Raw genomic sequence first — 27,505 nt, 5'->3', positions numbered from 1 at the left:
TTTTAGCTTGTTTGTTGTTATGCTTCCATCTAATTTGATCGTGTAGTCGTATTTTAAAGTTATAGAATTTGGTAGGAGTAAAGTTTTAATAGGCTAATTCACTGGCTTAGGTATTTGATCCGTTCAATGTCCCGGGCCCTGTCTGTTACTATCCATATCCTACGTGTTCGTACGTGCAGAGTCCAGACATATATTTACACACGTGCATCAAAAAACATCACACGTAACTGATCGATCGCACTAGTGGACGTACCGTACTATACAGCACTAGCAATATGTATATGCGTAAACTCCACCTGATCATCTCGTCCAGGTGGCAAACGGTCGTGTCAAAAACATGCAGAATGTCACATGCATGTAGTCGTGGACGAAGCCATTCCTGATGTGCAAGTCAGTGCTGCATGCATACTTAACTGAAACGGTTCTCCATTAGTTTCTAGTCAAAAAGCCAGCAGGAGGCCGCTAATTACTTGCCTGGATGCAAAGCCTCACTTTGACATGGAGTAGACTAACTCCGACATGTACATATGTGGTGACGTCTGGAAGGCAAATTATCATACTATTATCTGGCTAGCCATAGCTTACGGCCGGGCCGGCCAGAAGGTGTCGTCGCGTGCAAAACTCTAGCTAGTACTCGACGCGTGTGCGCTGCTCTCATGCGGAAGACACGATGTAACCCTAAAGATATCCTTAGATATGCCTGTCTCTAGCTTGTTCCCTTTTCCAACGTTGCACCACAGCCACACGCAGTGTGGACATGTTTGGTTTGTGAGCATATCAATCCTACTCAGGATCTGTTTATTTGAGTTGAAGATGGTGAAAAACAGCTTATAGATTATAGATTATAGATTGTAAGAAGTTAGATTGTAAAATTTGGATTGTAGATTGTTATAATCTGGTGAAAGACGGATTGCTGGATTATTACAATCTGTGTGTTGGATTATAACAATTCAGCTTTTCCAACCAGCTGTTGTTTCAGCTTTTGGATTATGATCACAATCTAGCTTTTATAATCTAACTGTTTGTTTCAGCTTTTGGATTTTGATCACAATCTAATTTTTATAATCTAAAATAAACAGAGTGTAAAATATTGATATGTTTATAAGATTTGGCTGTCGTTGGATTTTCTACCGAAGTTTAGTATGCCAACAAAAATTTAGCTTGCCCTGCTCATTTTTACTGCGGATACGGACGAGAAAGAGGGCGAGCAAAACTGCGTTTTGGCTGCCCAGCCGATGGAGGTGGCAGCAGCTCAAGGTTGTACGGATTTCAAAATCTATAGATTAATAAGTTTTAAATTGTTATATTTACTAAATAGTATATTCAAATTATAATCGGTTTGCACTGTGATATTCTAAGAAAATAAGTTGAAATATGCTTTATATGTGATGATTGATTGATATTGGTATTTATTTGGTTTGATAATTTTTGATTTTGCATGAGTTTTGATGTGATTTGAATAGATTTAGGATTTTATTTGAGCATATTGATTACGAACTAACTAAAATTAGAGTTGGAGATATGTATTTACTTGTCTTATGATGTGCAGGTGATGGATGCAACTTGACGGTCGATAATGAGATGACCGGGGCAAAGCAGTGTTCTTAGAGTCGGACGATCAAGAAGGCCGAACGAAGTCAAGAGTGATCCTAACTAAACACATAGAGGTCAAGCAAAGCATAGAAAGTAGATAGAGATAGCGTGTTGATAAAGTCAAGTGAAGGGGATGATGGTGCAAATGACAAAGCGGCCCGAGTGATTAGGAGCGGGAGAAACTTGCCGGTGGTTAGGATCGTAAGACGGAATACACGCGTCAATATCGGAGCGTTTGCTTAAGGTGTAAGCAAGTGGGGAGTCACGCTTTGAGAATCATGCTAGGGTTTCGCGGTTTGGTCTCAAAATTATAGGAGGACTGAAGGAGTACGTAGTACCATCATGAAACTTGCGTCGAGGCAAAGCTAAGTCGTAAAGGCAACACGGCCATCTAATGAATCAAGAAGAAAATGGACCAAAATATTCTCGATGGTAGGTAAGAATGTACTATAAGATGTATTTTATGATAAAATAAAAAAACTTAGGTGTTAAATTTTCTAGGCTAATAAATAAAGGAGTATGGCTATGGGAGGAGATGAACCAGCCATTTTGAGCCTCTTGTGCCATCCATATGAAAGCCTTGTGCTAGAGATTTAGAGGAGAGGAAGAGGAGTGCTTAGCCTATGTATTAGGTGAGAGCTTTGTGAGAAAAAATCTTTGTAATCTGTTTAAAATAGGGCTAACCTTTGCTGCAATAAAATGTATTTTTCTTCATGTTATTGTGCTCACCTACTTCTAGTTTTTCTTTATTGGTTCCGTTGCAAGTTTGCAAGTTTTTCAGTTTTTGGATTTGATTTTTGTTTTGATTTTTGACTAAAATTTTAGCACCTTGTGAGGTCATTCTTCGTATTACTGGCGGTATAAAATTCACATACACACGCTTATATGATGGGGTCTTGAATTCTCTGCCTCTATACAATCAACTTGAGAGTTCGTTACTTAGTGTTCATCTTTTTTTATTTCTTTGCAAGTTGTGATCTTTTAAGTGTTAAGATACATGGATTGATCTTAAATCAAACTTATGGTTCATATACCATCTACGGAGTCGTATGCCTCGATTTTCTATTGTTAAAAATTCTCTCTATTTTTGCTTCTGCTTGAGTTTTGAGATGCATTGGGTGATCCAAATAGGAGAAGGTCATTGATTTCGTAAGAAATTTATTGAGACATCTATTCAACCCCCCCCCCCTCCTCCTCCTCTAGTCGTTAGTCTCATTCCTTGATATTCCTTACAATTAAATCTATAAAATAAGATCTCAATTAGATATGTTTCATCGAAAAAAATAATGACATATGGATCTCACATATCATGCTTACAACTTCAGCAACAATTAGCATGACTGAAATCCAAACAACAGTTTTTCACCCACGTTTTGGCATTGCCTAAGGCTACAATCCAAACATCATTTTTTTTCCCACATGTTTTGCATTGCCCAAAACAATGCCAAACTTTGGCGTGGCTCCCATGGGCACAAAACAAACATGTATGACGGCTAGAACTAGGAAAGCTGTGAACCCGAGATCTGTATATAATCTAGAAATTAGTCATGCTCAGTACATTTGTTAGTGTTGAAAGTATAAGTGGGTTGTACGCCTTTAATTCCCTATCAACATAAGCTTTTAAGGTCGTGCATAACAAGTTAATAATTAATTATCAACATTGGGTCTCTTTGCAATTCGTGCTTAGATAGATGGCGCCGTACGTCCTCTTCTCCGGGAGCATGGGTTAGGCTTTTGCATTAGTGGCACCAAGCCACCAACCCTAAAAATAATATGGGCTACAACTGTGTGGTGAGACGGTAGAATCAAAGGCAGTGTCATATATGACTGTAATAATGAATCGGGTAGTGTGTATTAAATAATATAGAGATCGGAAACTATTTTTTTATCTACATAAATATGAGTGAGGAGGGTGGTGTAAGATATTATCAGGTGTGGTGGCAATGAGAATGAGGGGCGTTAGGTGTTAAGAGACGATGAGAGTCCGTGGCCGGCACATAGTAGACGTCAGAGATGGATAACTAAGTGGTACGATAGTGGGAAGACCGACAAGATGATGGCATTAGCAGCCGGCACAGGAGACATCCAGTGGTGGCTGGGAGGACTTGAAACACCAACATAGTGAAGACGTGGCACTGTTATAAAAATAGTCATCAGTATCAGCTAAAAATATTATCAATAATAGTTTTTAACCGGTACTGATTACTCAGCACTGATTGTCACGAATTATCACTGTCGACTCTTTGTTATAAACTAACACTGATAATCAGTATCAATACAGGTTCTTTGCTTATTTCAGTTCCTATTCATAAAAAAAAGCATAGATAACAAGCGCATACACATATATTTTACTCATAATTCAATCACAGATAACCAACACATATACAAATATTTCATTCATAAACATATATTTCAGTCATAATAAACACTAACACATTAATTCAAATTACAAGCGTTTCTAAAATTACTTCAAAGCCATTACATGCATAGTTCATATCTAAAATTTTGACTCCAAATATTACATCAAAATAGTTCAGTGCATAAATGAGCGCACTGACCATTGCTTCAAAGGGAAGTTTCATTGGACTTCCGTAGATAACGAAACTATTACTATCACACTAAAACGCAAGGTGTGACTAGTACTTTCCTTCACGAACCTTCCCGTATTGCGTGCAAAGCACTGTGTACCCTCAGTGCTGTGCAAGAAGACGTAAGATTGAAGCCAAGCTACGATCCATCCACATCCAAGTATTCTAGTCAAAATCCTACAGGCAAAGAGCAGAAATATAGAGAAAAAACTTAATATTATTGAAATAATCCTAACTACAAGCTACAGGTTCATGTCACCAATCGTTTAACTGCATGTAACCGTGAGAGTCTAGGAATCATTGCAAGCACATCCTCATTTTGTTCGAGTGCTTTCAATTTGAAATAGTTGTAATCCAAAAATATGTATCCAAGTTGCAGGGCAACCGATTATAGAAGCGCATGGACAACAAATCTTTCAGCTATAAGCCTTTAATCTATTTCGGAGCTAGATGATGCTAAAGTGATATATCCTTCCTTAGGTATTGCAACTTCAAAAGATAGTAATCTTTATTTTATTGTTATCAGTCAATATGGTCGCCACCGCAGGTGGGGTGCCACCAATGTGTGTAATAATATCATGTAGCCATTGTAGTTGACGAAGCATTTATATCAATCAACAGTTTCTGAATTTAATCATTTCAAAATTTGTTAACTACAAACTACAATATTAACTGACCTTCTTATAATTTCTAGCAAAAAGATTTTCATCACTAAGCATACAGATGTACCTGGGACAAGTAACAACTACATCTACATGCCCAGAGAAAAAAACATCAATGCTAAATCAATCGTCTCATTTGAAGTTTAAGTCAAAATTAGCCTCAGATAATGATAATTCAGATACTATATAGGTTTAGGATTTAGTAACTTAAATTTGATAATACAGCATCTTTGAATTAGCATTAGCCACATATTATTGCACCATCTTTAAGGACCCAAAACCCTATGAAATATCTCACAAATTATTATCATTGGCCTAAGAACAAGGCAGCACAACTTTGAATTACCATTAGCCACATGTTGTTGCACAGTCTTTAAGAACCAAAAACCCTGGGAAACATCTCTAAGAGCAAGTCAGCACAACTAAATTGCTAATACAAATTTCAGATCTAAATTGGCTAACTAAAATTGCTAACTACAATTTGTAACTAAAATTGCTAATTGTAATTGAAGACCTAGAATTTGAGAAGTAACTCATGTGTTTCGTGGCCCTTCCAGGTCCGGCATAGATACCCCATAGAGGATCTATAGACCGGGAGTGCGAGGGAGGTCACCTGGACCTAGATGGCTGGATAGGATGCAACGGCCAACTCCATGATGCCTAGATCTATGCCTAGGCCTCCACCTCCACTGCCACTCCTACTCGCCATGGGGACGTCGAGGAGGCAACAAGGGGGAGGAGGAAGTGGTCCAACACGCGAAGAGGACAAGGAGGCAGTGGCCTAGCGTGCAACGAGGAAGAGGCGGCAGGCTAACACGCGAAGAGGATGAGGAGGCAGCGGGCTGGCACGCAATGAGGAAGAGGCAGCGGGTTGGGGTGCGATGAAGAAGAGGCGACGAGGAGGAGGCAGCAGGCTAGTGCGCGAAGAGGACGAGGAGGCGATGGTTCAGCGTGTGATGAGGAGGAGGCGGTGGTCTGGGGCGCGTGACGAAGAGGAGGCAGTGGGCAGGGGCGCGAAGGGGAGAGAAAGAGAGTGGAGGCATGGAGATAGCTATGGGGTAGTGATATGTAGGAAGTAATATTAGTGTTGTCTGATACCTACAGCTGGCACTAATAAAAAGTATCAGTGCCAGCTGATACCTACAACCGACACTGAAAGAAAGTATCAATACTAGTTCATGATTATCAGTCGACACTGAAGTATCGGTGAGTATCAGTGTCGGTTCGACCTCGGCTCACTCTTTGAATGAGCGCGGAAAGTTAGGAATCGGCACTAATACTTTATCAGTGCCGGTCCACTCGAATGACCAGTTCTGTTGTAGTGTGGGGTGCATCGGAACAAGCCGGCTAGGATGGAAATTTATCAAGGTTTCAAAGGGGCTGAATATATGAAGTCTAGGTGGGTAGACGAGACCACTAAAATGGTAGATCTGCCGATGTGATTAGGGCTGGATAACAAGTCAGCTTGGCTCGTTTGGACTCGGCTCATTTGGCTCATTTAATATAACGAGTAGAAAAGCCAGTTCGGCTCGGCTCATTTGGCTTACGAGCAGCTAGTTACTTTTTTTTAAGGGAGCAACTCGTTACTAAGATGAAAAGAATATAAACATCTACTGAAAATGCATTGATAAAATTATACAACAATAATAATAACATCTATAAGTATAGTATTTCTTTGCATGGTCTAATTAGATGTATAATTTTTGTAAGTTGAATCTCTTATGAAAGTTTTTCAAACACACATGCAGCACAATAGCAAACAAATCCACCTATATATGTTCTACTACTGGAGCAAAACATTCCTAAAAAAAATGAAACAATGTTCCTCACACATCCATCTATATATGCAAAGCCTGAAGGAATGATCGATGGCAGAAAAAAAAAAGATAAGAGTTGTATCGTAACGGGGAGTTGACCAATAGAAAGCCAAGTAGGTTGGTAAGGAGCCTCTTCATCAAAGATGAAGATAACTAATGAGCAAACTGATGACCACAGTGAAAATGAAGGATATAATGTAGAAGATGACCCTGTCTCGTTTAGCTCGCGAGCTAGCTCGTTATCTATGCGAGCTAGCTCGTTATCTAAACGAGCTAAAACTCTGGTTCGGCTCGTTAGATTTTGAACAAGCCAAGCCGAACTGAGTCAGACACGAACTAAACTAACTCGCGAGCTTCAAACTTTTCGTCCAGCCCTAGATATGATCATAATTCTATAAGAAAAAGTAAAATACACCAAAAGTATTTAAATTTGTCGTACAGTGCCATCTAGTTTCATAATCTTTTAAAATAGAGATCTACGTCCCTAAGCTTGTTTATTGCGTCACTTGAGATCCAAATCTCCCTAATCAGCATATTCATGCCTACGTGTCATGCCGTGAGTTGGATCTGGGACGTGTGATCATGTTGATTAGGGTCATATGGATATCAAGTGGCACACTTAGTAAGTTAAGGGAGCTAGATCTGCATTTCAAGAGTTTAGGGATCGAATAACAATGTAGAAAAAGTTCAAGAGTCTATGAGGCCGACATATGTTCTTTTTTTCACTAACAAGAGGAAGCACGCACACCACATCTCCCACACGCACACCACACACTCCTTGTAAGTGCACCTGCTATTATCATGTGAACGTCAATCTCGGGCGCAGAGATTTGAACCGTATGATGGAAGCTGTATCCTCACACCTGGATCATCACACCTATAGGTGGTTCCGCAGAGCCCGACCCACGCTTGATTATTCTAATTAGTCGGGACGTAACCTGGCTATCGTATCCACAAATCAATACTTTTGGACCAAGTCATGCAGCCTTTGATTTCATTAATTCTCACTGACTGAAATCGCGCGCTAGTTTCTAGCGTGTTGAAGCTTGAACCCTGACGACAGCAATTTTTATGTATGTTTAGATGGATCTCCAATCTCAGAACAACCAAGAAATTTAAAATCAAAAAGAGGCATGACATGGTGACGTGGGCTCCAACATGTTATTTTGGAAGAAAATTCTACGATATCTAGTCTTACAAAAGGTCCCCTCTTGTATATGTTATATGTTATTTTTTTCTCTCAATTACACGTGTCAATCATTGAATAAAAAAAGACGGTACGAATCAAGATCTTATAGGAGATTTTCGGTGAATGATCTTATATAATTTTCTTCGATCATTTTAGGTAAGCAATTATTAGGAACCGGCGACGCCAAACCACTAAGTAAAGAGTTATTTCTTCTCTTCTTCTATTCTTTCTTTTATATCATACCTAAAAATTAAAAAGAGCTGTGGATCCGCCACCGGTAGAACCATGCATCATCTCCCGAGCTTATATTAATCAATTGATGAAACCTTGGGATGGGCTGAAAACGCCCTAATCCCGCGTTGAAATGGTCTATGGCCGAAAGAATGGAGCCTTTTTGTGCTTTATGCGCGGTCGGTGCACGGAATATTTGTGCCTGCTGCAAGTGTACGTGTGGAACCCCGGGCCAACCCTACCCTACATGCAGTCAGTCCCTAGAGAGAGAGACAGGGTGAAAGATCTCTTACTTTTGATGCGGTCAACACGGCTTAAGATCCGGGCGCATCCGTAGCCATCAGCCTTGGAACTGTAAGCACTACCATCCTTTTTTGAAGCCTGTAAGTGTAAGCACTATCATATGGAAAAAGAGAAAATTTTATAAGACTTAATTTTTTAAAAGATTCATTTTTCTTGTGTGACACCTATCTATTGCTCTCTATTTTACACGCGTTAGCTGTTAGATCAGAGAAAAAATTATAAATCAGAATCTCGTAAAGATCTTTTATATTTAGATCTTATAAAATTTTCTTTTCTTATAAAAATGATTGAAGTGAAGGTCAAAAGCGTGGCGATAACTCTATCTCCTAGGAACTGTAAGCACAGAGGGTTTCTATCGGACCGGACGCCATTTTTAACTGACATTCCTGCAAGAGCACTCTTGCTCCTAAAACATGAAACCGAAAGGCAGCGTTAAATGTAACATGATAGTTTCAACACCCATGTCAGAAATGAGGATCAGCACCTACCTGCAGTGAGTTGGATAAATAGTATTTTCAGATTTAATATAATTTAATTTCTAAATATATTATGAACAGAAACAAATACAAATAATTAGCTCCGACGAGTCTCGACTAATTTTTTGAGTAGGATTTCGACTACATCCGACATTCCCTAATTAGACTTGACTAACTTTCCGAGTAGGATTCCGACTAGATTCGACGATTTGACTAGGTTTTGACAAGGCCGATAAGCTCCGACTAGTAACTAATATAGATCACAATATATGTACCCGACGACAATGTGAGATGCAGACAACTCTGTGATGTTGATGCAATAGACGATAATGAAGATAAAGAGGTCGAAGTAGATCACGATGATGTAGAGGAAGCAGATCGTGAGCAGTCGCGCCAAGTACTTCTCAAAAATCTTATTTGTCCTCTTCCGGTGTAGGATCCTAAGAGCAACAGGTTCGAAGACCTGCTCTCCTGTTTGTCGACGCACACTAACGCAACGTGATAGAGTAGACTACGTGTGATAGCTTAATAGAGAGAAAATAGGTAAAACCCTAATTGTGTATATGCTTTGTAGCGGTGGCTGGCAAATATATACGGAGGGAGGATAGTGTGGTTGAGACGCGTCACGATCGGACTCTTAACCCACATGATTTTCATATATTTATATATTTACCTACACAAAAAAAAGAATAAAACTACAAAAGGAGGCCACACTTGTGAAAGAAACTGGATCCGATTTTGATGAGCCATTCACGTAGGTGTCGTGCACCCCCACCCCGACTTTTCTTCCCAGGCCAGCGAGCGAGTACGCGTGTGTTCTCCTAGTCTTCTTATCCACATATGGTAAGTGGGTGGAGGAGATAATCCCTTTTAAGTTAGTCTCTCTCCACCTTTACGAACAAGGTATGACTAAAAGATACACATCTACCTCTACTTGTTAGGTGTTTGATATTTAGTTGGAATTTCTTAAATATATTGGCCTTAGCCCATATATCTAACAATCCCCTACCAGGTCTCAAAGTCCAACGCGGATTTGCCTTTTTCTCAATACTATATTTAATATACCAGTGTTTTGATGGAGATATCTATTAGGGTTGAACATCCACCTAGAATACTAAGCTACACTCATTCACCGCTTGAACAATAGACTATGTTTTGAATTGCAAGTTTTATACAAATAAGTTTTACTTAAAGTCATAATTGATACTTGATTGCCAGTAGGCTACCCCTCTGATGGAGCATATAAGTCGTACTCATTGATCTCTCCATGAGTTTGTTAAAGATCACTCAAGTCCCATAGACTGCGACCAATAGTGAGGCTCATATAGGTGTGTTCTTTCAAGAATGCACTGTAGGATAGCATCTTCGCTACTTAAAGCCAACAAAGCACATTAAGACAATAGTCAACCCGCTTTACAGATTTTGAGAGTATTACATCTTCACTCAAGTGGGTTGTGTGGTACTCTCCTTCAGTTAATCACTAGCTTGTTCTTCTCAGATCCTAATTCACAGGATCTCCGATTACATAAGTTGGGTTACCACTATGGTATAACTCACATATGTCTCATATCCATCTCCTTCGATACATTATCTATCACATTCTATGATAGTCTCTTTGTAAATTGATCTGCTAAGTTTTTAGCCGTTTGGATATAATCTAATGCTATCACTCTGGAGTTTCTTAGTTTTCTAACAAATTTCAATCTTCTCTTTACATGTCTAGAGGATTTCATATTTTCCTTAGAACTACTCATTTTGACAATAACCTTTTGATTATCACAGTTTATAAGAATAGCCAGTATCAGTTTTTCAACTATTGGTAAATCCATCAAGAGTTCACACGGTCATTCTGTCTCAACAGTGGTTGTGATTAACGCTGTGAGTTCTGCTTTCATGGTTAACCTCGTCAATATAGTCTGTTTGCAAGACCTCCATAAAACAATAGCACCGCCAATAGTGAATACATATCCACTTGTGGTCTTGATCTCATCAATATCGGATATCCAATTTGAATCACTGTAAGCCACCAGTACTGATGGATACCTAGTATAGTGAAGTTCATAATTCATGGTACCTAGCAAGTAATGCATGACTCGCTCAAGTGTATGCCAATGATCATCACCCGGGTTAGAAGTAAATCGACTCAATTTGCTCACAGCAAATGAGATATCAGGTCTTGTAGTACTAGCTAGGTACATGAGCGATCCGATTATCTGGGAGTATCTTAGTTGATCCCAACCAATCTTTTTATTCTTTTAGAGTATTAAGCTAGAGTCATAAGGTGTTGGAGTGATCTTGTTGTCCATGTAGCCAAAGCGGCTCAAGACCTTTTCTATATAATGGGATTGTAAAAGCGTAATCTCATTCTCACCTTTGATCAACTTGATATTTAAGATCATATTAGCCTCTCCTAGATCTTTCATATCAAAAATTTTAGATAGGTACGACTTAACCTCATCAATCGCATCAAAATTCATTTATCAGATTCACTAACTGCACAGAATAACTCCCTCACCCCCACTATGACGATAATATACACATATATCAGCTTCATTAACTGCAAAGTCCGTAGATGTTAAAGTGTTATCAAACTTCTCATCCAATTGCTTAGAAGCTTGTTTGAGACCATACAAAGATTTTAGCAATTTGCATACCTTGTCCTCTTGACCTTCTAATACAAACCCATCAGGCTGCTACATATATATTTCCTTATCCAACTCTCTATTAAGGAAAGTTATCTTAATGTTCATCTAATGAACGAGAAAACCATGTAATACAGCCAAAGAAAGTAATACTCTTATCGTGGTCAATCTAGCGACAAGTGAATAAATATCAAACAAATCTTCATTTTCTTTTTTTAATATAATCCATGGCCACAAGTCGAGCCTTATACTTTTCGATAGTACCATCAGGCTTGAGTTTCTTTTTGAATATTCACTTGCAACCCATAGGTTTACAACCATAAAGGTCGATTTGTGACTTCCCTGAGAATGAAATCTATCTCGCTATGGACTGCCTCCTTCCATTAGTCTACATCTAAAGATGTGTATGCTTCTGAAATAGACTTTAGAGTACGATTCACAACATAATGAAATCATTACCAAATGATTTTATTGTCATTTGTCTCTTACTCCTTCTTTGAGCTTCATTGTCATCCTCCTCAGGAACTAGCTCATGTGTTTGTTCAGAATACTCAAGTGGTATGGTAGGTTCAGAAATAATCTCCGAGGTTTGACTAGAAGTTTTATGTATATCCTTCATGGAAAAAATGTTCTCAAAGAAACTAGCAGCTTTAGACTTCATAATTGTATCGACATGCATGTCACAGATTTAACTACTAAAAACCTATAGGCAATGCTTCAATAAGCATATCCCAAAAAGAAACAATCCACTATTTTAGATCCCAACTTGTACATTTTAGTTATTGGTACATTAACTTTTGCCAAATATCTCCAAATGCGCATATCAGAAAGTGATTGTTTTCTCACTTCCCATTTTTCATACGGGGTTTTCTTCTTATTCTTGGTAGAAACTTTATTTAGAACATGATACAAAATCAATAAGACCTCCCCCTACCATGCTTAAATAAACCTGCAGTGTCTAACATGACATTAACTAAGTCAGTCAGGGTACGGTTCTTCCTCTCGACTATCCCGTTTGATCAGGGCAAATAAGGAGACGTTCTCTCATGAATAATTCCATATCCCTTACAGAATAAGTCAAAATCACTAGATGAATACTTTCCATCACAATCTAATCTAAGTATTTTGATATTTCTTTCCAATTGATTTTCAATTTCTACCTTATAGATTTTAAAGTAGTCTAGAGCCTCATATTTAGATTTCAAAACATACACGTAACAAATATAGATGCATAATAAAGTAAAGTAATGAAATATATTTTTCCACACTTTATCAACACATCATTCATTTCACATATATCTGAATGTATGAGCTCTAATGGTACCAAATTTCTCTCATTTGTTGCCTTGAGAGGTTTACGATGTTGCTTAGATTGCATACAACTTTGGCACTTAGAAACTTTGATAATGGAAAAATACAAAATTAAATTCAAGCTAGAAAGCTGAGACATACAACCAATTTATGTGACATAACCGTGAGTGCCAATCATTAGCCTCATCTCCCTTAATATTGCCACAAATATAGTTCACAGATTTATTGCAAGAATCAGAAAGGTAAAGGCGGAACAAGCCTCCGCACTCATTGCCTTTACCAATAAAAAATTCATGCTTCGACACAACTACTTTATTGGACTCTAACACCATCTTAAACACATCTCTTTAGAGAAAGAAACTGTTAACTAGATTCTTGTTTATTGAAGAAACATGATGCACGTTCCTCAGCCGCATGATCTTTCCCGATGTAAACTTCAGATCTACCGTGCCAACACCATGAATAAAGCATGAGACTCATTTCCATTAAGACGAAAAAATCCTAAGTGACCTGATAAGAAGAGAACATTGAAATATCAGCGCACACATGTACATTAGCCCCAGTATCAATCCACCAACTGACAAACTGATTCACTGAAACAACAATAGGAAAATTACCATACCCACTAGCTCTATCTCCATTGTTGCTAATGGTCACATTGACGGAATTGGTGTTCTTTCCTTGATTTACCTTCTTTCCTTTGCGTTGTTGGCAATCTTTGTTATCCCAATGGAAAACCTCGCCGCACATGAAATAAGGTTTATCATCTTTGTTCATCTTCTTCTTCTTGAAGTTGGTGATTTGTTTAGTCTTGTTATTATTCCCTTTGAACTTGTCGTTAGAGTATTGTTGCACCATATTTGTGCTAGACTATCTATTGTCTCCTTTGTTATGCACATCCTTAGCTCGAGCTTTTTCAACATCAAGAGATGCAATCAGACTCTCAATAGAGATTTCTTGTCTCTTGCGTTTTAGAGAAGTGGAAAAATTCTTCCACAAGCGAGGCAATTTGGCAATGATGTCCCCAGCTACAAACTTGACGGGTAAAACACAATTTAGGAGTTCAAGTTCATTTACAATGCACTAAATCTCATAAGCCTGCTCGAGTACCAACCAATTATCAACCATCTTGTAGTCATGATACTGCTCCATAACATACAGTTTACTGTCTGTATCTGACGCACTAAATTTTACATTTAGCATGTCCGACAACTCCTTCATGTTCTTTATGTGTATGCACACATCACAGAGACGGTCGGCAAGAGCTCTAAGAACACATCCTACAAATAGCAAGTTGGATTCCTCAAACTTCTTCTCCTCATCAGAGGAAAGAGTTCATTTAGGCTTGCTAGATGCAGCCTAGTAACAGTTCATAACCATAAGTCATAGAGTGGCTTTGACCTGTCATCTCTTAAAGTGCACACCGATAAACTTATCCGGCCTTAGTGCATCGGTTAAACAAGCCATCATTAAATCAAAGTGCATACCATAAAGTTTTTGGATTGTTGGATAAATAGCACTTTCAAATTTAATATAATTTAATTCCTAAATATAGCATGAACAGGAACATATACAAATAACTAGCTCCGATGAGCCCCGACTAGCTTCCTGAGTAGGATTCCGACTAGATATGGCGATCGCTGACTACACCCAACTAGCTTTCCGAGTAGGATTCCGATTCTGACTAGATTCAACTATCCCCAACTAGGTTTCGACAAGCCCAGCAAGCTTCGACTAGGTAACTAATATAGATCACAACGTACGTACCCGACAGTAACGTGAGATGGAGATGTCCTCGTGATGTCGATGCAGTAGACGATGACGAAGATGAAGAGGTCAAAGTAGATCACGATGATGTAGAGAAAGCAGATCGTGAGCAGTCACCCTGATCACTTCTCAAAAACCTTATTCGCCCTCTCCTGGTCCAGGATCCCAAGAGCAATGGGTTCCGATAATCTGCTCTCCCGTTCATCGGTGCACATCGGCGCAGCGGGATGTAGTAGACTACATGCAACGACGCAGTGGAGCGAAAATAGATAAAACCCTAATTACATATATGCTTTGTGGCGATGGTTGGTAGACATATATAGAGGAAGGATCGTGCGGTTGACTGTTATGCAACAACCATTATGATTCTTATATATTTATCTATTTTCCAACAAAGCAAAAAAAACAAAACTACAAAAGGAGACCACACATGTGCAAACAACTGGACCCGAATTCAGTGGACCATTCATTCAGGTGCCGTGCACCCCCGCCCCCGCCCCCACCCTAGCCCGACAAGCAAGCGTGCGTGTATTCACCTAGTCTGCTCATCCGCACATGCTAAGTGGATGGAGGATAAAATCCCTTTTAAGTTGATCTTCCTCCATCTCTACTAGCAAGGTGAGACTAAAATATACACACCCCTTTACTTATTGGGCCTTTCAGATTTATTTAGATTTTCTTTAAATATATTGGCCTTAGCTTATATATCTAATACAGTGCACCCTAACGTCGCATGTCGTCGCTGACGCATGGGGCTAGTGACGAAGTCACCGTGACATCGACGTCAGGGGATCTGGACATGATCTAGCATGCAGAATCGACGTTCCTCGCACCAACAATAATACTTCAATCGTAGAACTTGGTGGCTACGCATGAATAGGGATGGAAATAATATCTAATTACTCGTTTACATACGGAAAAATACTCTGATGGGTCGAGTATGTTTTATATTTAGTATTCACGGGTACGTTTACGGGCAAAAAAACACTACCCGTAGGTATACGGGCACGGGTTTAGGTAAGGCCTACCCATACCCGTGGCACCCGTTTAACCGTCTAACTCACTAACATATGGGCTCAGTCCAACAGACATCTGTCCAAGAAATACGGCCACCACCCTATCCCTCAACCCTCTCGAACTCTCGATCCCCTTCGTCCTCCCCTCCCCCCCCCCCCCTCGAAACCGCCCATCCACCGTGGTGGCGCCCCTCCGCCACCTACCGCTCATCAACCACGGCGCCACCTGAGCTTCCCCACCATGCCACCACCCTCCACTGCCCGAGCGCCCCATCGCGCCACCGCCCTTCACTGCCCGAGCACCCCACCGCGACGTTGACCCTCCGCTGTCCGTCGCTTGTCCCCCGTGGCGTCGCCTGAGAGCCCCACCATGTTGTCGCCTGTCCACCATGACACCGCCCGAGAGCCCCACCATAGCGCCACCCATCCGTCAGTTCGCCACCCGAGTGCTTCGCCACTCGCCGCCCATTCATCATCTACCGCCGCCCATTCATCATCTACCGCTCAGCTCAACTCCCACCATAGACTGTAATCAGCTCAGATCCAGTCAGCCACTGTCTGTTCACGGGTGATTGGGTATACCCATAGGCAACAGGTACCTATGGACGACGTGTTTATTCTCCGCTCTTCATCTACGGGTATATCCACAAGTATGAATAACGTACCAGCTGAGCTTGAATGAAGGGAGACCACGGTGACAGGACAGCGGGACAAACACGGAAGGAGCCGAAGAGCGCGGTGCGGCGGCGGCACTGTAGAGCTGCCACGCGGGGGGCAGCCGCAAGTGAATCGAACAGCGGAACCCAAGTGCCCAATCAACCAATCCATCGCCCTCTCCAGAAGCGAAGAGAAGAGAGCAGAGCAGGGCAGACCGAGGAAGACACCCCTGCGCCTGAGCCATCACCATCTCCACCTGCAGACTGCAGCAGTGCAGCGCGTCCTGCCCTCCCGCCACGTCGTCCCCCTCCCCCGCTTTCAAACCTTCCCTCCATCTTCGTCGCCACCCCACCTCCCTCGCCTCCTATAAATCCCTGCCCCAATCAATCTCACCGGAAACCCAGATCACCTCACCTCCTTACTCCAGGACTCGCCAGGTCCCATCACCAGCTCACCATTCACAATCACATTGCAAGCTCAGCTCCCGATCACCAGTACGCTCGATCGAGCTTTGCTCCGATCAGGCAACTCTGTGCTCAGGTAGCTCCGCCGATCCGATCACGGTCCCGAGCTAGTTTCTGACCGATTCGTTTCTTCCGCACCGCAATGGCGTCGTCAATCCCTGCTCCACCGGCCGCCACGGCCACCGTCGCGCCGCCGCCGTCGTCCAAGAAGCCGTCGCAGCTCAACCCCAGCCCCACCAAGAACAAGAACACGATCGCCGCGAGGCCAATGCGCGCGACCCCGGCGCGGCGAGAGGGCCCCAAGTGGAACCCGCTCCAGCGCCTCGCCGCGGCGGCGCTGGACGCGGTAGAGGACGGGCTCGTCGCCGGTCTGCTGGAGCGCGCGCACCCGCTCCCTCGCACCGCCGACCCGGCCGTGCAGATCGCGGGGAACTACGGTCCCGTCCCGGAGCAAGCCCCGCGCGGGGAGCTCCCCGTCACCGGCCGCATCCCGCCGTTCATGGACGGCGTGTACGTCCGCAACGGCGCCAACCCGCTCCACGCGCCGCGGGCCGGGCACCACCTCTTTGACGGCGACGGGATGCTGCACGCCGTGCGGCTCCGCGGCGGGCGCGCGGAGTCGTACGCGTGCCGGTTCACGGAGACAGCGCGGCTGCGGCAAGAGCGCGACATCGGGCGGGCCGTATTCCCCAAGGCCATCGGCGAGCTCCACGGTCACTCGGGCATCGCTCGGCTCCTCCTCTTCGGCGCGCGCTCCCTCTGCGGCGTGCTCGACGCGTCACAGGGGATCGGGGTCGCCAACGCCGGGCTAGTGTACCATAACAACCGCCTCCTCGCCATGTCCGAGGACGACCTCCCGTACCACGTGCGTGTCACCGCCGACGGCGACCTCGAGACCGTCGGGCGGTATGACTTCGGCGGGCAGCTCGACGGCGCCATGATCGCGCACCCCAAGCTCGACCCGGCCACCGGCGAGCTCTTCGCGCTCAGCTACAATGTGGTCTCCAAGCCGTACCTCAAGTACTTCTACTTCACCGCCGACGGCCGCAAGTCCCCCGACGTCAACATCCCCGTCGACGCGCCGACGATGATCCACGACTTCGCCGTCACCGAGAACCACGCCATCATCCCGGACCAGCAGATCGTCTTCAAGCTCCAGGAGATGGTGCTCGGCGGCTCCCCGGTCGTGTACGACAAGAACAAGACAGCTCGGTTCGGGGTGCTTCCAAAGCGCGCCACCGACACGTCGGAGCTCCGGTGGGTAGAGGTCCCCGACTGCTTCTGCTTCCACCTCTGGAACGCGTGGGAGGACGAGGCCACCGGCGAGATCGTGGTGATCGGATCCTGCATGACCCCGCCGGACGCCGTGTTCAACGAGTCCTCCGAGGAGAGCTTCCGCAGCGTGCTATCGGAGATCCGGCTCGACCCGAGCACCGGCACGTCCCGCCGGTGGCCTATCCTGCGCGAGTCCGATCAGGTGAACCTCGAGGCCGGCATGGTGAACCGGCAGCTGTTGGGCAAGAAAACGCGGTACGCCTACCTTGCCATCGCCGAGCCGTGGCCCAAGGTATCCGGCTTCGCCAAGGTGGACCTCGAGGCCGGCACGGTCGAGAAGTTCATCTACGGCGAAGGCCGGTACGGCGGCGAGCCCTGCTTCGTGCCGCGCCCGGACGGGTCCACGGAGGACGACGGGTACGTGCTGTGCTACGTGCACGACGAGGAGGTCGGCGGGTCGGAGATGCTCATCGTGAACGCCGGTGACATGCGGGAGGAGGCCGCCGTGAAGCTGCCGGGGCGCGTGCCGTACGGCTTCCACGGCACGTTCATCGGCGCCAAGGAGCTGCAGCGGCAAGCCTAGCGAGCTGCCGCTACCTCAATCCATCACGAACTCGAACACCTCACGTACATAGAACCACAGTAGCTAGCTGCTAGTGACGTGGCCACTGAATTAATCAGTGTTGCTTAATTTTTTCATTAGAGCAGTAGATGATGAGAAAATAATCCTACGAGATCTGATCTCATATATTTATAATCTGGATCTAGTTTATAGTGTGATATATAGTAAGAATTACTGTAAAATTTATAGTGAAACTAGAGTGAATTATGTGTGATAAAATAGAGAAGGAAATAAATTATCACATACCATGTTATGAATTAAGTCTTATAAGATTATTTTCCGTAGATAATGACGATTAATCACAGCCGTGTGGTACTGATTTTTGGGGCAGACGTACGCCGGCCGTATATTTACCTAGCTACTTGTATCTCAGCGTCAGAGAATGTATAGGAATTAAAATTGTAGAACTTTTGTGCAGAAATAACAGAGGCTATATATGTACAGAATACAAACTACATGTATTTTTTTAGTTTTTGTGTATATAGGAACCGTATATCCGTGTATAGATCGGTGTGTGTTTACTAGCATGGTACGTACATATACGACAACGTATATATAATTGTCGGCTAAAGAAATTGCATAAGATTTTGTCGAGTTTGACTGTTTGTCGGCTAGCTTGTCGCAAACACGATGACAACAACGAGTGCATCGTGCATGTTAGCTTAATCCTTGCAAGGCAGAGAAGGTCTTACCTGTCAAAGTCGTCTTAAACAAAATTATGCAAGGATCAACTTGCCGAAATCAATTAAGAGAGAACATAGAGTGTTTACAAGAATGATCGATTTGAAAGATAAGGTCGATTAGTCAAATAAGAACTCGGTTTACATATGAGAGACCTTGAAACGTATCCTCCTACACTCTGGACTATGCAGACGTAACCATCATGTTCCATTGGGGCGGAGCCAGGATTTAGTGGCTGAAAGGTGAAATAAGCATATGGTAATTACTATTGGGGGTGGCAGGGCGTTTATTGCACTCGCCCTTGAACATAGAGAAATAGACGCTCTAGACCTGTTTGGAACATGAGAAACTAAAATTTTGTTAAGAACCGAGTAATAGCTCAGTTGATAGACTCTCCAGTTAAAGAGATCTAGGCTGTGTGGGTATCTTCTTTATAACTGATTCCAGGAGTTTCTTGTGCCATGATTCGATACTTCTCTACATTAATAAAACCAAGAGGAGATCTCTGATCTAGAGCGCCCAACTTGTAAAAACGATTTCTTTATGAACACGCATGCTTAGCGTAGGGACATATTTTTCATGGACTCCCAGGTCTATATTCAATTCAATATATGCTCCTTTTGACGAACCATGGACCCAAGGTGTTACCTTACCATGCGTCGGTCGCAAGCAAGGTAATGACGCGCCTAATCACGTTTTCTGCGCACGCTAATTATGTAACTAATAACTAGTCGTTACGCAACTAATGACGTCTCCGCTTGTGCGAGGACGATGCGATCGATATATAGCGCGCTGGTTACGCCGTCGTCGTCGGAAGTCAAAATGAAAATGGGTCGTCGGAGAACCGGAAAAGGAACAGCATCTTTGCCTAAGCTGACTTTAGCCAAGTGCGACTGATCTCAGTGTGCAGGTGAGCTGTCCACTTACTCTCTATTTGTTATGCACTATACCCACTACGTCAAAACAAGTCATTAATAATAGATGATAATCGGTATAAATAACGAGTCCCGTATCCGTTACTTTTATCATGTTATTAATAAAATCATTAGTGACAGGTCACGATGACTGAATATTAGTGACTGGTTGTAATCTTGATCCATCACTAATGACCGATGAATATTTTTCGTATTTTTTGATAAAAAAGTAAAAATATATTTTTTTTTCACCCGAACCATCCCAATACATGCTCATTCCATATGCCTCACAAGCCAAGCTTTTTTCATATTATTTTCAAATTTGTGTTCTATGGAAACCGAATCCGCGACCTCCTTCTCGCACGTATAGCCACCTTACCACCTCTGCTATCACATAGTTATGATAGAAACAAGATATTTTATCCTTTTAACCTTCTTTGCTAAAGTTCATTAATAATACGTTATAACCATGACCTGTCACTAATGACTAATTTTGTCACATTTCATCTAGGGTTATAATTTGATAGGTGACTCGGAATGTATTTGATAAAACGGCATAATTTTTGCATACGGACTCCGATTTTGATATTTTTTACTCTATGAACATCTACAGAAAAAGTAGCATCCGTTTCTTCTTGAATTTGTCGGGTTCAGAGAATTTTTTGATGCCAAAAATAGTTTGAAAGATTGAGTTCTCACTCATAGAAGTTTCTGTATCGTTTTCGGAACATACGTTTATGTCCATAGCCACCACACCTTACATCAAACTTGACCAGAAATGTACAATGGTTCATATTCTAATGCTGCTGAAGTGAGACAAAATAAGATAAAAATAAAAAATATTTACAAATACTATCATTAGTGACTGGAGTTGGTCATTAGTGACGGATTACAAGTTGATATGTCACTAATGAATGACATAGGACGACTCATCACTCATGAGAAAATCATTAGTAACGGGTTAAGTTGTGACCCATCACTAATGACTGACCTAGGACGACCCGTCACTGATAACCTAGTCATTAGTGACGGGTCACAACTTGATCAGTCACTAATGACTAGCCTAGGAAGATCCTTCACTGATGACCTTATCATTAGTGATGGGTCATAACTTGACCCGTCACTAATGACTGATCTAGGATGACACATCACTGATGACCTAGTCATTAGTGATGGGTCACAATATGACCCGTCACTATTATCATCGGTGACCTATCATTAATGACCACTCATTAGTGACGGATCTATATCTGGTTCCGATCAGAAGGCACATTAGTGATGCGTCCTTATTGAACCTGTCACTAATAGGATATTAGTGACGCGTGTTGAGTAGCCGTCACTAATGTGATATCTTTTTTGCTAGTTTCTTACGTAGTGACCTCTCTACTAACTTGTTAGCCATTGATCCAATCAATTAGAAAAAAAAACTGCTACAGTATCCATCGTTCTTGTTCCATTGAGCCCTGTAGATACTCGTCTTTTTCTTCTTTCAGAAACCCCAGTACAATACGTAAATGCACGTACACACTCATATCACCACACGCATGCACTCACCACAACGTCTACTCAGGATATTCCCTCATTTGATGCTTCTGAAACCCTTTTTTTGTTTTACATATTTCCTAATTCCCAACAAAATATAACTGTCAGCCATTCAAAAAAAAAGACACTCGGGAAATTTTGGAGATCTTGTAGTGTTAGTTCACTCTTCTTAGAGTTCAATCACCTGATTTGTCATTTTTATCAGGTGACGCTCTTCCACACTATCAGTGAGGTTTAGGGCTTCAGGGTCGAGGAGTTACATGGTTGTCAAACTTAGAAGAGCTCCACAGGAGTCATCTAGACCAAGTGGAGGAGGCGCGCTGCTAGTAAGGCGGCTGGCCGCGGGCTGCAAGAGACCACAGGTAGGACAGGGGCTGGGGCTGTGGAGCTCCATTGGAGTGGTTAGCACGGTGTGGGCGGGGTCGTGGATCCGACGGGGACGGAGGGGGCATCGCCGAAGATGGAGTTGGCAGGTGGGACAGGGGAATGCGATGAACTTCATGGTGGAGAAGAGAAAGGACATTGAGGCTAGAGGTTGAACAAAGCGAGACAATTGCCCGATGAAGATCAGAGGCTCACTTTTGTGGACTGAAGAAACACCACAACAAAAACATCCTTCCTTGCCTCCTATCACTATCGGTTTGGCTAGAACCAGCGGTGATAAAATATCACTATTGGTTCGTGATGAAAACTAACACAAACAATCGACCAAAGAAAAATCTGAAGTGGTACAATCACTGATAGTGAACCAACCGGTCGACCACATGAGATATTCTAAGTCACATCACACCGTCCTTCTCTCTCTCACACACACCATCACTTGCCATCCTTGCTCTTCATTTCTTCTCTCAACATGCACACACCGGCGAGCTAGCTACGTCCTAGGGCAAATTCGGTAGCGGCACCTCCATGGGAGGCGGGGTCCGACAGAGGAGCCTCCATGGGAGGACGGATCAGGCGGTGATGCTGGGAAAGCAGCTCTTGCGGCGGCGCCTCCATGGAAGGGGAGGTCCGGTGGCGATGCCTGCATGGGAGTGTTTATATCTTTCTTTTTTATTTTTTTTGTGTGATATTGATAGTTGATGTTGAGGCAATGTTCTTGATGTTCTCAAGGGTCTCATGGGAGCGTACGAGACATGGCTTGCTGGGTTTTTTTTTCATTGGAAGCGCTATCAATGCTGGTTCCAAAATAGCAGTAATGGGTAATGCTAGTTTTTCACTCAATTTCTCACTGCGAGTTTCAAAACCGGTAATGATGTCAGTTTGAAACCGACAGTGATAGAATATTATATGCTAGTAAAAGGCATCTGAAAATTAGCATTACCCATATTAGTTCTGCCACGTCAGATGGTCGTTGTCATCGTCTCCGGATGTTCTTTATGTGATAATCTCGATCCCATTATAGCTATGCTCTGCACACGTACGTAAGCTAATCTACATCTTAATTAGCTTTAGCACATAGGAGTATTATCCAAGCACTGGCCAGAATGAGGGGCTATACATGTAATCGCCACTCGGACTACTCCACTCAAATAAACAAAAGCATACCAAAACGTAGTATTTGCGTATGTTACCACCTTTTCTTCTTTTTTTAAAAGAACTGCATGCACATAAACGCATTGCTGACACGTGCCCCTCCACGTGTCCACCGGAGCTTGCTCCTGACCGGCGGTGTATTTTCAACGTTCTTGTTTACTCATTTGGACCCATCCTGCTTCATCCCATGCAGGAGACATGCATGTTTTTTTCTAAAACGAAGAGACATGCATGGTTTTATATACTAGTATGCAACAATAGTAGCAACCCATGCAGCAGTCGATCATGGTTGCATGGGGTTAAGTTGGAGCTTACAAGAGAAATTGGCTAGTGACATGTGTTTGGCAATTTATTGGCTTAACTTTTAACAATGTAAAACTGAATCTTATTTACAGGTGATTTTCAGAGAAATGTATTAGATCTGTTCTTGGGCTTTGATTCAAAAGGTGGAAAGAATACAAAGTATGAGAGCTAACCACAACAATAGAGATCTTTGTCTTCATCAAAAATAGATGGAAGTTTAGTAATCGCATTTGTGCTTAATATTTCGTCCATGTGATGGCAACTGTGAGGAACCGTGCAAACAGTATTCTAATTAATCATTAAGTCAATCATTTACTTAATCACAACTTCAACGATTAACCAGAATATTATTCTGATAGTCCTGACACGTGTTTAGTGTCCAAAATCGGAACATATATCTTTCCAACATTTAACATCACAACATATCTTAATAAAGAGCGAGTAATTAATATTAGATTACAAGTTCTTAAGCATTTACCAAGTTATTATAATTTACAGCAAAAGAGAGCTAGAATGAGATAAAAACAGACTCAAGTTCTAACTAACAAAAGAAACTACACAACAAAAACAAAAGCTAAAGAAAATAAAAGATGGATAAAGCTATATGACCATAGGTTTCACCCCAAAAGCTCGACCTCCGAGTAGTTGCCTACTCATTCCTGTGACTACCCTCAGCAGGAGTGAAGTAGCCAAAGACCAACTCCTCCTTGACGGTAGGACCTGAAAAAGCAACGTGAGTATGAAGTTAATCGCAAGACTTAATCCATAATGGACACTTATAAATAGCCCTAATCCAAGGATTATGCATTTGGATATTAGAAAAAAAAAACCACATGGTTAAGTAAACTTTATATGTGAAAGCAAATTTGATATAAACATGTGTGAGCATCTATACTTGATCAACATGACTATCTAACCCATAAGCCTTAACTGAAGATATATGTAAACGTAACTATAAGAATAATATCTGTAAAGCACCATCTCAACCCATCAACCACCTCAATCCATACACGTAACTCTAAGACTGCTGCAAATGGACAAAAGCATGCTCATGACCGAGAGTGTGGTATTTCAAAATATTTTTACACTATACAAGGGTACTCCTTTACCTACACAACTTGAGAACCATACGGCTTGCATGACCACACATGTCTATACAAGGGGTACTCATGTCAATCTTCTCCAATAAGCTCCGACTGTTTGATCATGCGTTGATAGGTGCGAAATCATCCAGAACTACTCCCAGAGTAAAATGGATATCGCAACCGGCCTCATGCCCGACACCATCGACCCGCATGCAAAAAAGTCATAGCTACAAAGGTAATTAGCTTATCGTTCCCATATGCGATATGTAGTGAGCATGGAAAGTACTAAAACCAACTGTAACAACGATCGGTGCTTAAACGATTCAAGCGGTCTACACTGTTGTTGGGGGGAAAATAAATCAGCCTGAGGATAACGGTCGAAGATCACCATCCAGGTCCCTCCGGAGCCTTGATCTCCGAACCCCCTGTTAAAAGCTCTATCTCTGATATCACCAGATCCTTTCATGGTACCCCTTCGCAACTATGAAGCCCTCCCTTGGCTTCGCCGGTTTGACCTCCCGAAGCCTTCCAAAACACAGCCTCCCGAAGCCTCGGTCCTCCGAAGCTTCGGCCTCCCTAAGTCCCAGCCCTCCGGGGTCCCGCTTCCCAACGTCTTCACCTCCCTGTTCTATGCCTCCCGAGACCCCCGCCTCGGGATGATCAAGCCACCTTCCCGAAGATAGCAAGGTGAGTTAGCAGGCCCTGGGAAGATCTGCCGAGAGGGGAGCACCGGTTGTGCTTTGCCTACAAGGAAGTGATCGGCATTAAAGGCCTAGGCTGAATAAATGCCACTCTGACACCTCGGCGTGATGAGGGCTATCCTGACACCCCTGACAATGCGGCATCGGGCCGCAATTGGCGACCGGCTCGCCCCCTTCAGAGATCAGGCACCACGATAGTTACAACGGTAGATATTTATCTCCCACGTAGGGTAGAAAAATAGTTACCCGAGATAAGGCCCAGTAAATCGGTCGGAACCCGGATATTTGTACATTGTGATAACTTGTACACCAAGTTACGCATGGCCCTATAAATAGGGGCCATAGCCGCCTGGGCAGAAGGGGGCGGGACGGACACAGAACATGCATCACAGCAAACGTTGTGATACTCCCCCCCAGATCGATCCATTTTTTCTACCATCAATACATTCGTGGTGTTCCTTACTCTTAAACTTCGTCTCCAAGCTTGAGTCTCCTCCTTAGAAGAAACTCTCACCGTACTTGCTGGGGCAAGACGAACTCTTGCACCAACAGCGTGCCGTCCGTGGGGATTCGAACACAGAAGTGCTAAGAGAGGTAGGAATCCACCAGGAAAACCACCAGAGAATTAGCTAAAGCTGCCATACCCACCGTTGTAAGCATGCAACCATATGCATGGCTGTCTTAGCCATACGCACCGTCTACATGCTCCAGCCCCGCTATCGTGTGGGACGGCGTTCCTCTGACCTTGGCCAACCCAGAACCCTGGGTCGGTATAGGAACTCCAGACGGTGTAGAGGCCTTCTAGCCCCTGCACAACGAAGACCTCACTGTCTCAGGAGAGGACGCGGCTAAAGCCACAGACAAGCAGGCCGCCTTCCAATGGTTTTGGGAGGTCTAACCTAGGAATGCTCCCATCTGGGCTTGGTCCCCAAGTATCCCCTTCGATCACACCTGGGATACCCCAAGCGAGCCAACATATTTGAAAAGTCTGTCCACCCAGCGCCCTCCTTGGGCCCCTCAGGCAAGAAAGGGTTCCAAGGAGACGGAGGGCTCCGGGGGGTGCAGACCCCGCCAGCACCTCCGACGCCGCCTCGTCCGGGGAGGCATAGTCAGAACCACTTCGGCTCCAAAAGCCGGTTCACCGGGCGGCCTCGATGGTCTCCTAAGGGGGAAGGAAACCACAGGCTCCAGGGCACACCGCCTTCGGCAACGACCCCAATGACAACTCAAAACTCTGGTGCAACCAGAGGCACACGGGTGCATCCTGCACGGACCAGGGCGTGGCCACAACACCAACGACTGTCGCACCCTCATGACCTTCCGGGAGGAATACCTCGGAAGGCAAGCATAACACCTGGCCGCAGAAGGAGCTGGCGAAGGACGACACAGAGTTCGGAGGCCTGGGGCAAACTCTTGGGCGAATCCCTGGCCCCTCAACCTTGCACCATCACCACCAACCCTACTACCAACGGTACCCTACCCAGCAACGAGAACTGAGTCAGGGACACGCTGTCGCCATGCTCCGGACGAAGTACCTCCGGAGCCGGGCAGTGGCTAGGGGCCGAGGCGGTCTAGGACCGCCTCTCTCGACCAGCCTTCGACCACGCCTCCCACGTGCCGCCACCAAGCTGCGGACGGATTACCTCCGGAGCCAGGCAACGGCTAAAGGCTGAGGGGGTCAAGCACCGCCTCTCCCAGCCTAGCCACAAGTTTCAAGGCCGCCAAGCCTCACAATAGAGGCATTATTCCTACCAAAGTACGTCCACTGTTAACTATCCAGTAGTTTACCTAGTGATCCGTCTTTCATACGACAAGGTTAGAGTCCGTTGGAGGCCTCCAACCATATTGTTAGAAGTCTTTCGCAATAAGATAGCTACTAAGTAGATGTAGTAGAACTTAAGTTACATTCTCATTTAGCATGAGCAGTTGTTTAACCCAGCTATGTCTAATGCTACAACTAGCTTCTTATTGCCAACAGTAGACTGTAAAACTTAGCTAGTATAAACCATGCAACATTCCTGCACTCCCGCAAACGCATCGTACCTAGGTTGCTTGGAGGGCGGGTCTGCCCAGGTTTCCTGGAAAGCATTATGTGGCCTCGGAAGTGTAGCTCCCATGTATCAAGGGGTT

The 27,505-nt window shown here is 43.6% G+C and overlaps 1 protein-coding gene across 1 annotated transcript; it reads left to right on the top strand.

Annotated features, from left to right (window-relative positions):
- Window positions 1–16,262: 16,262 nt before the first annotated feature.
- On the top strand, window positions 16,263–18,748 carry LOC133891902 (9-cis-epoxycarotenoid dioxygenase NCED4, chloroplastic-like). Its single transcript, XM_062332607.1, has one exon. It carries the CDS (start codon window positions 16,859–16,861, stop codon window positions 18,572–18,574), a length of 1,716 nt encoding a protein of 571 aa, XP_062188591.1. The 5' UTR covers window positions 16,263–16,858; the 3' UTR covers window positions 18,575–18,748.
- Window positions 18,749–27,505: the final 8,757 nt, after the last annotated feature.

The sequence above is a fragment of the Phragmites australis genome, chromosome 15 (genome assembly GCF_958298935.1).
Source record: "Phragmites australis chromosome 15, lpPhrAust1.1, whole genome shotgun sequence".
NCBI classification, from domain to species: Eukaryota; Viridiplantae; Streptophyta; class Magnoliopsida; order Poales; family Poaceae; genus Phragmites; species Phragmites australis.
This window is presented reverse-complemented; position numbering and strand designations above follow the sequence as displayed.

Coding starts and splice junctions, on each gene's coding strand:
- LOC133891902 (XM_062332607.1), top strand. CDS start 16,859: ATGGCGTCGTCAATCCCTGCTCCACCGGCCGCCACGGCCACCGTCGCG.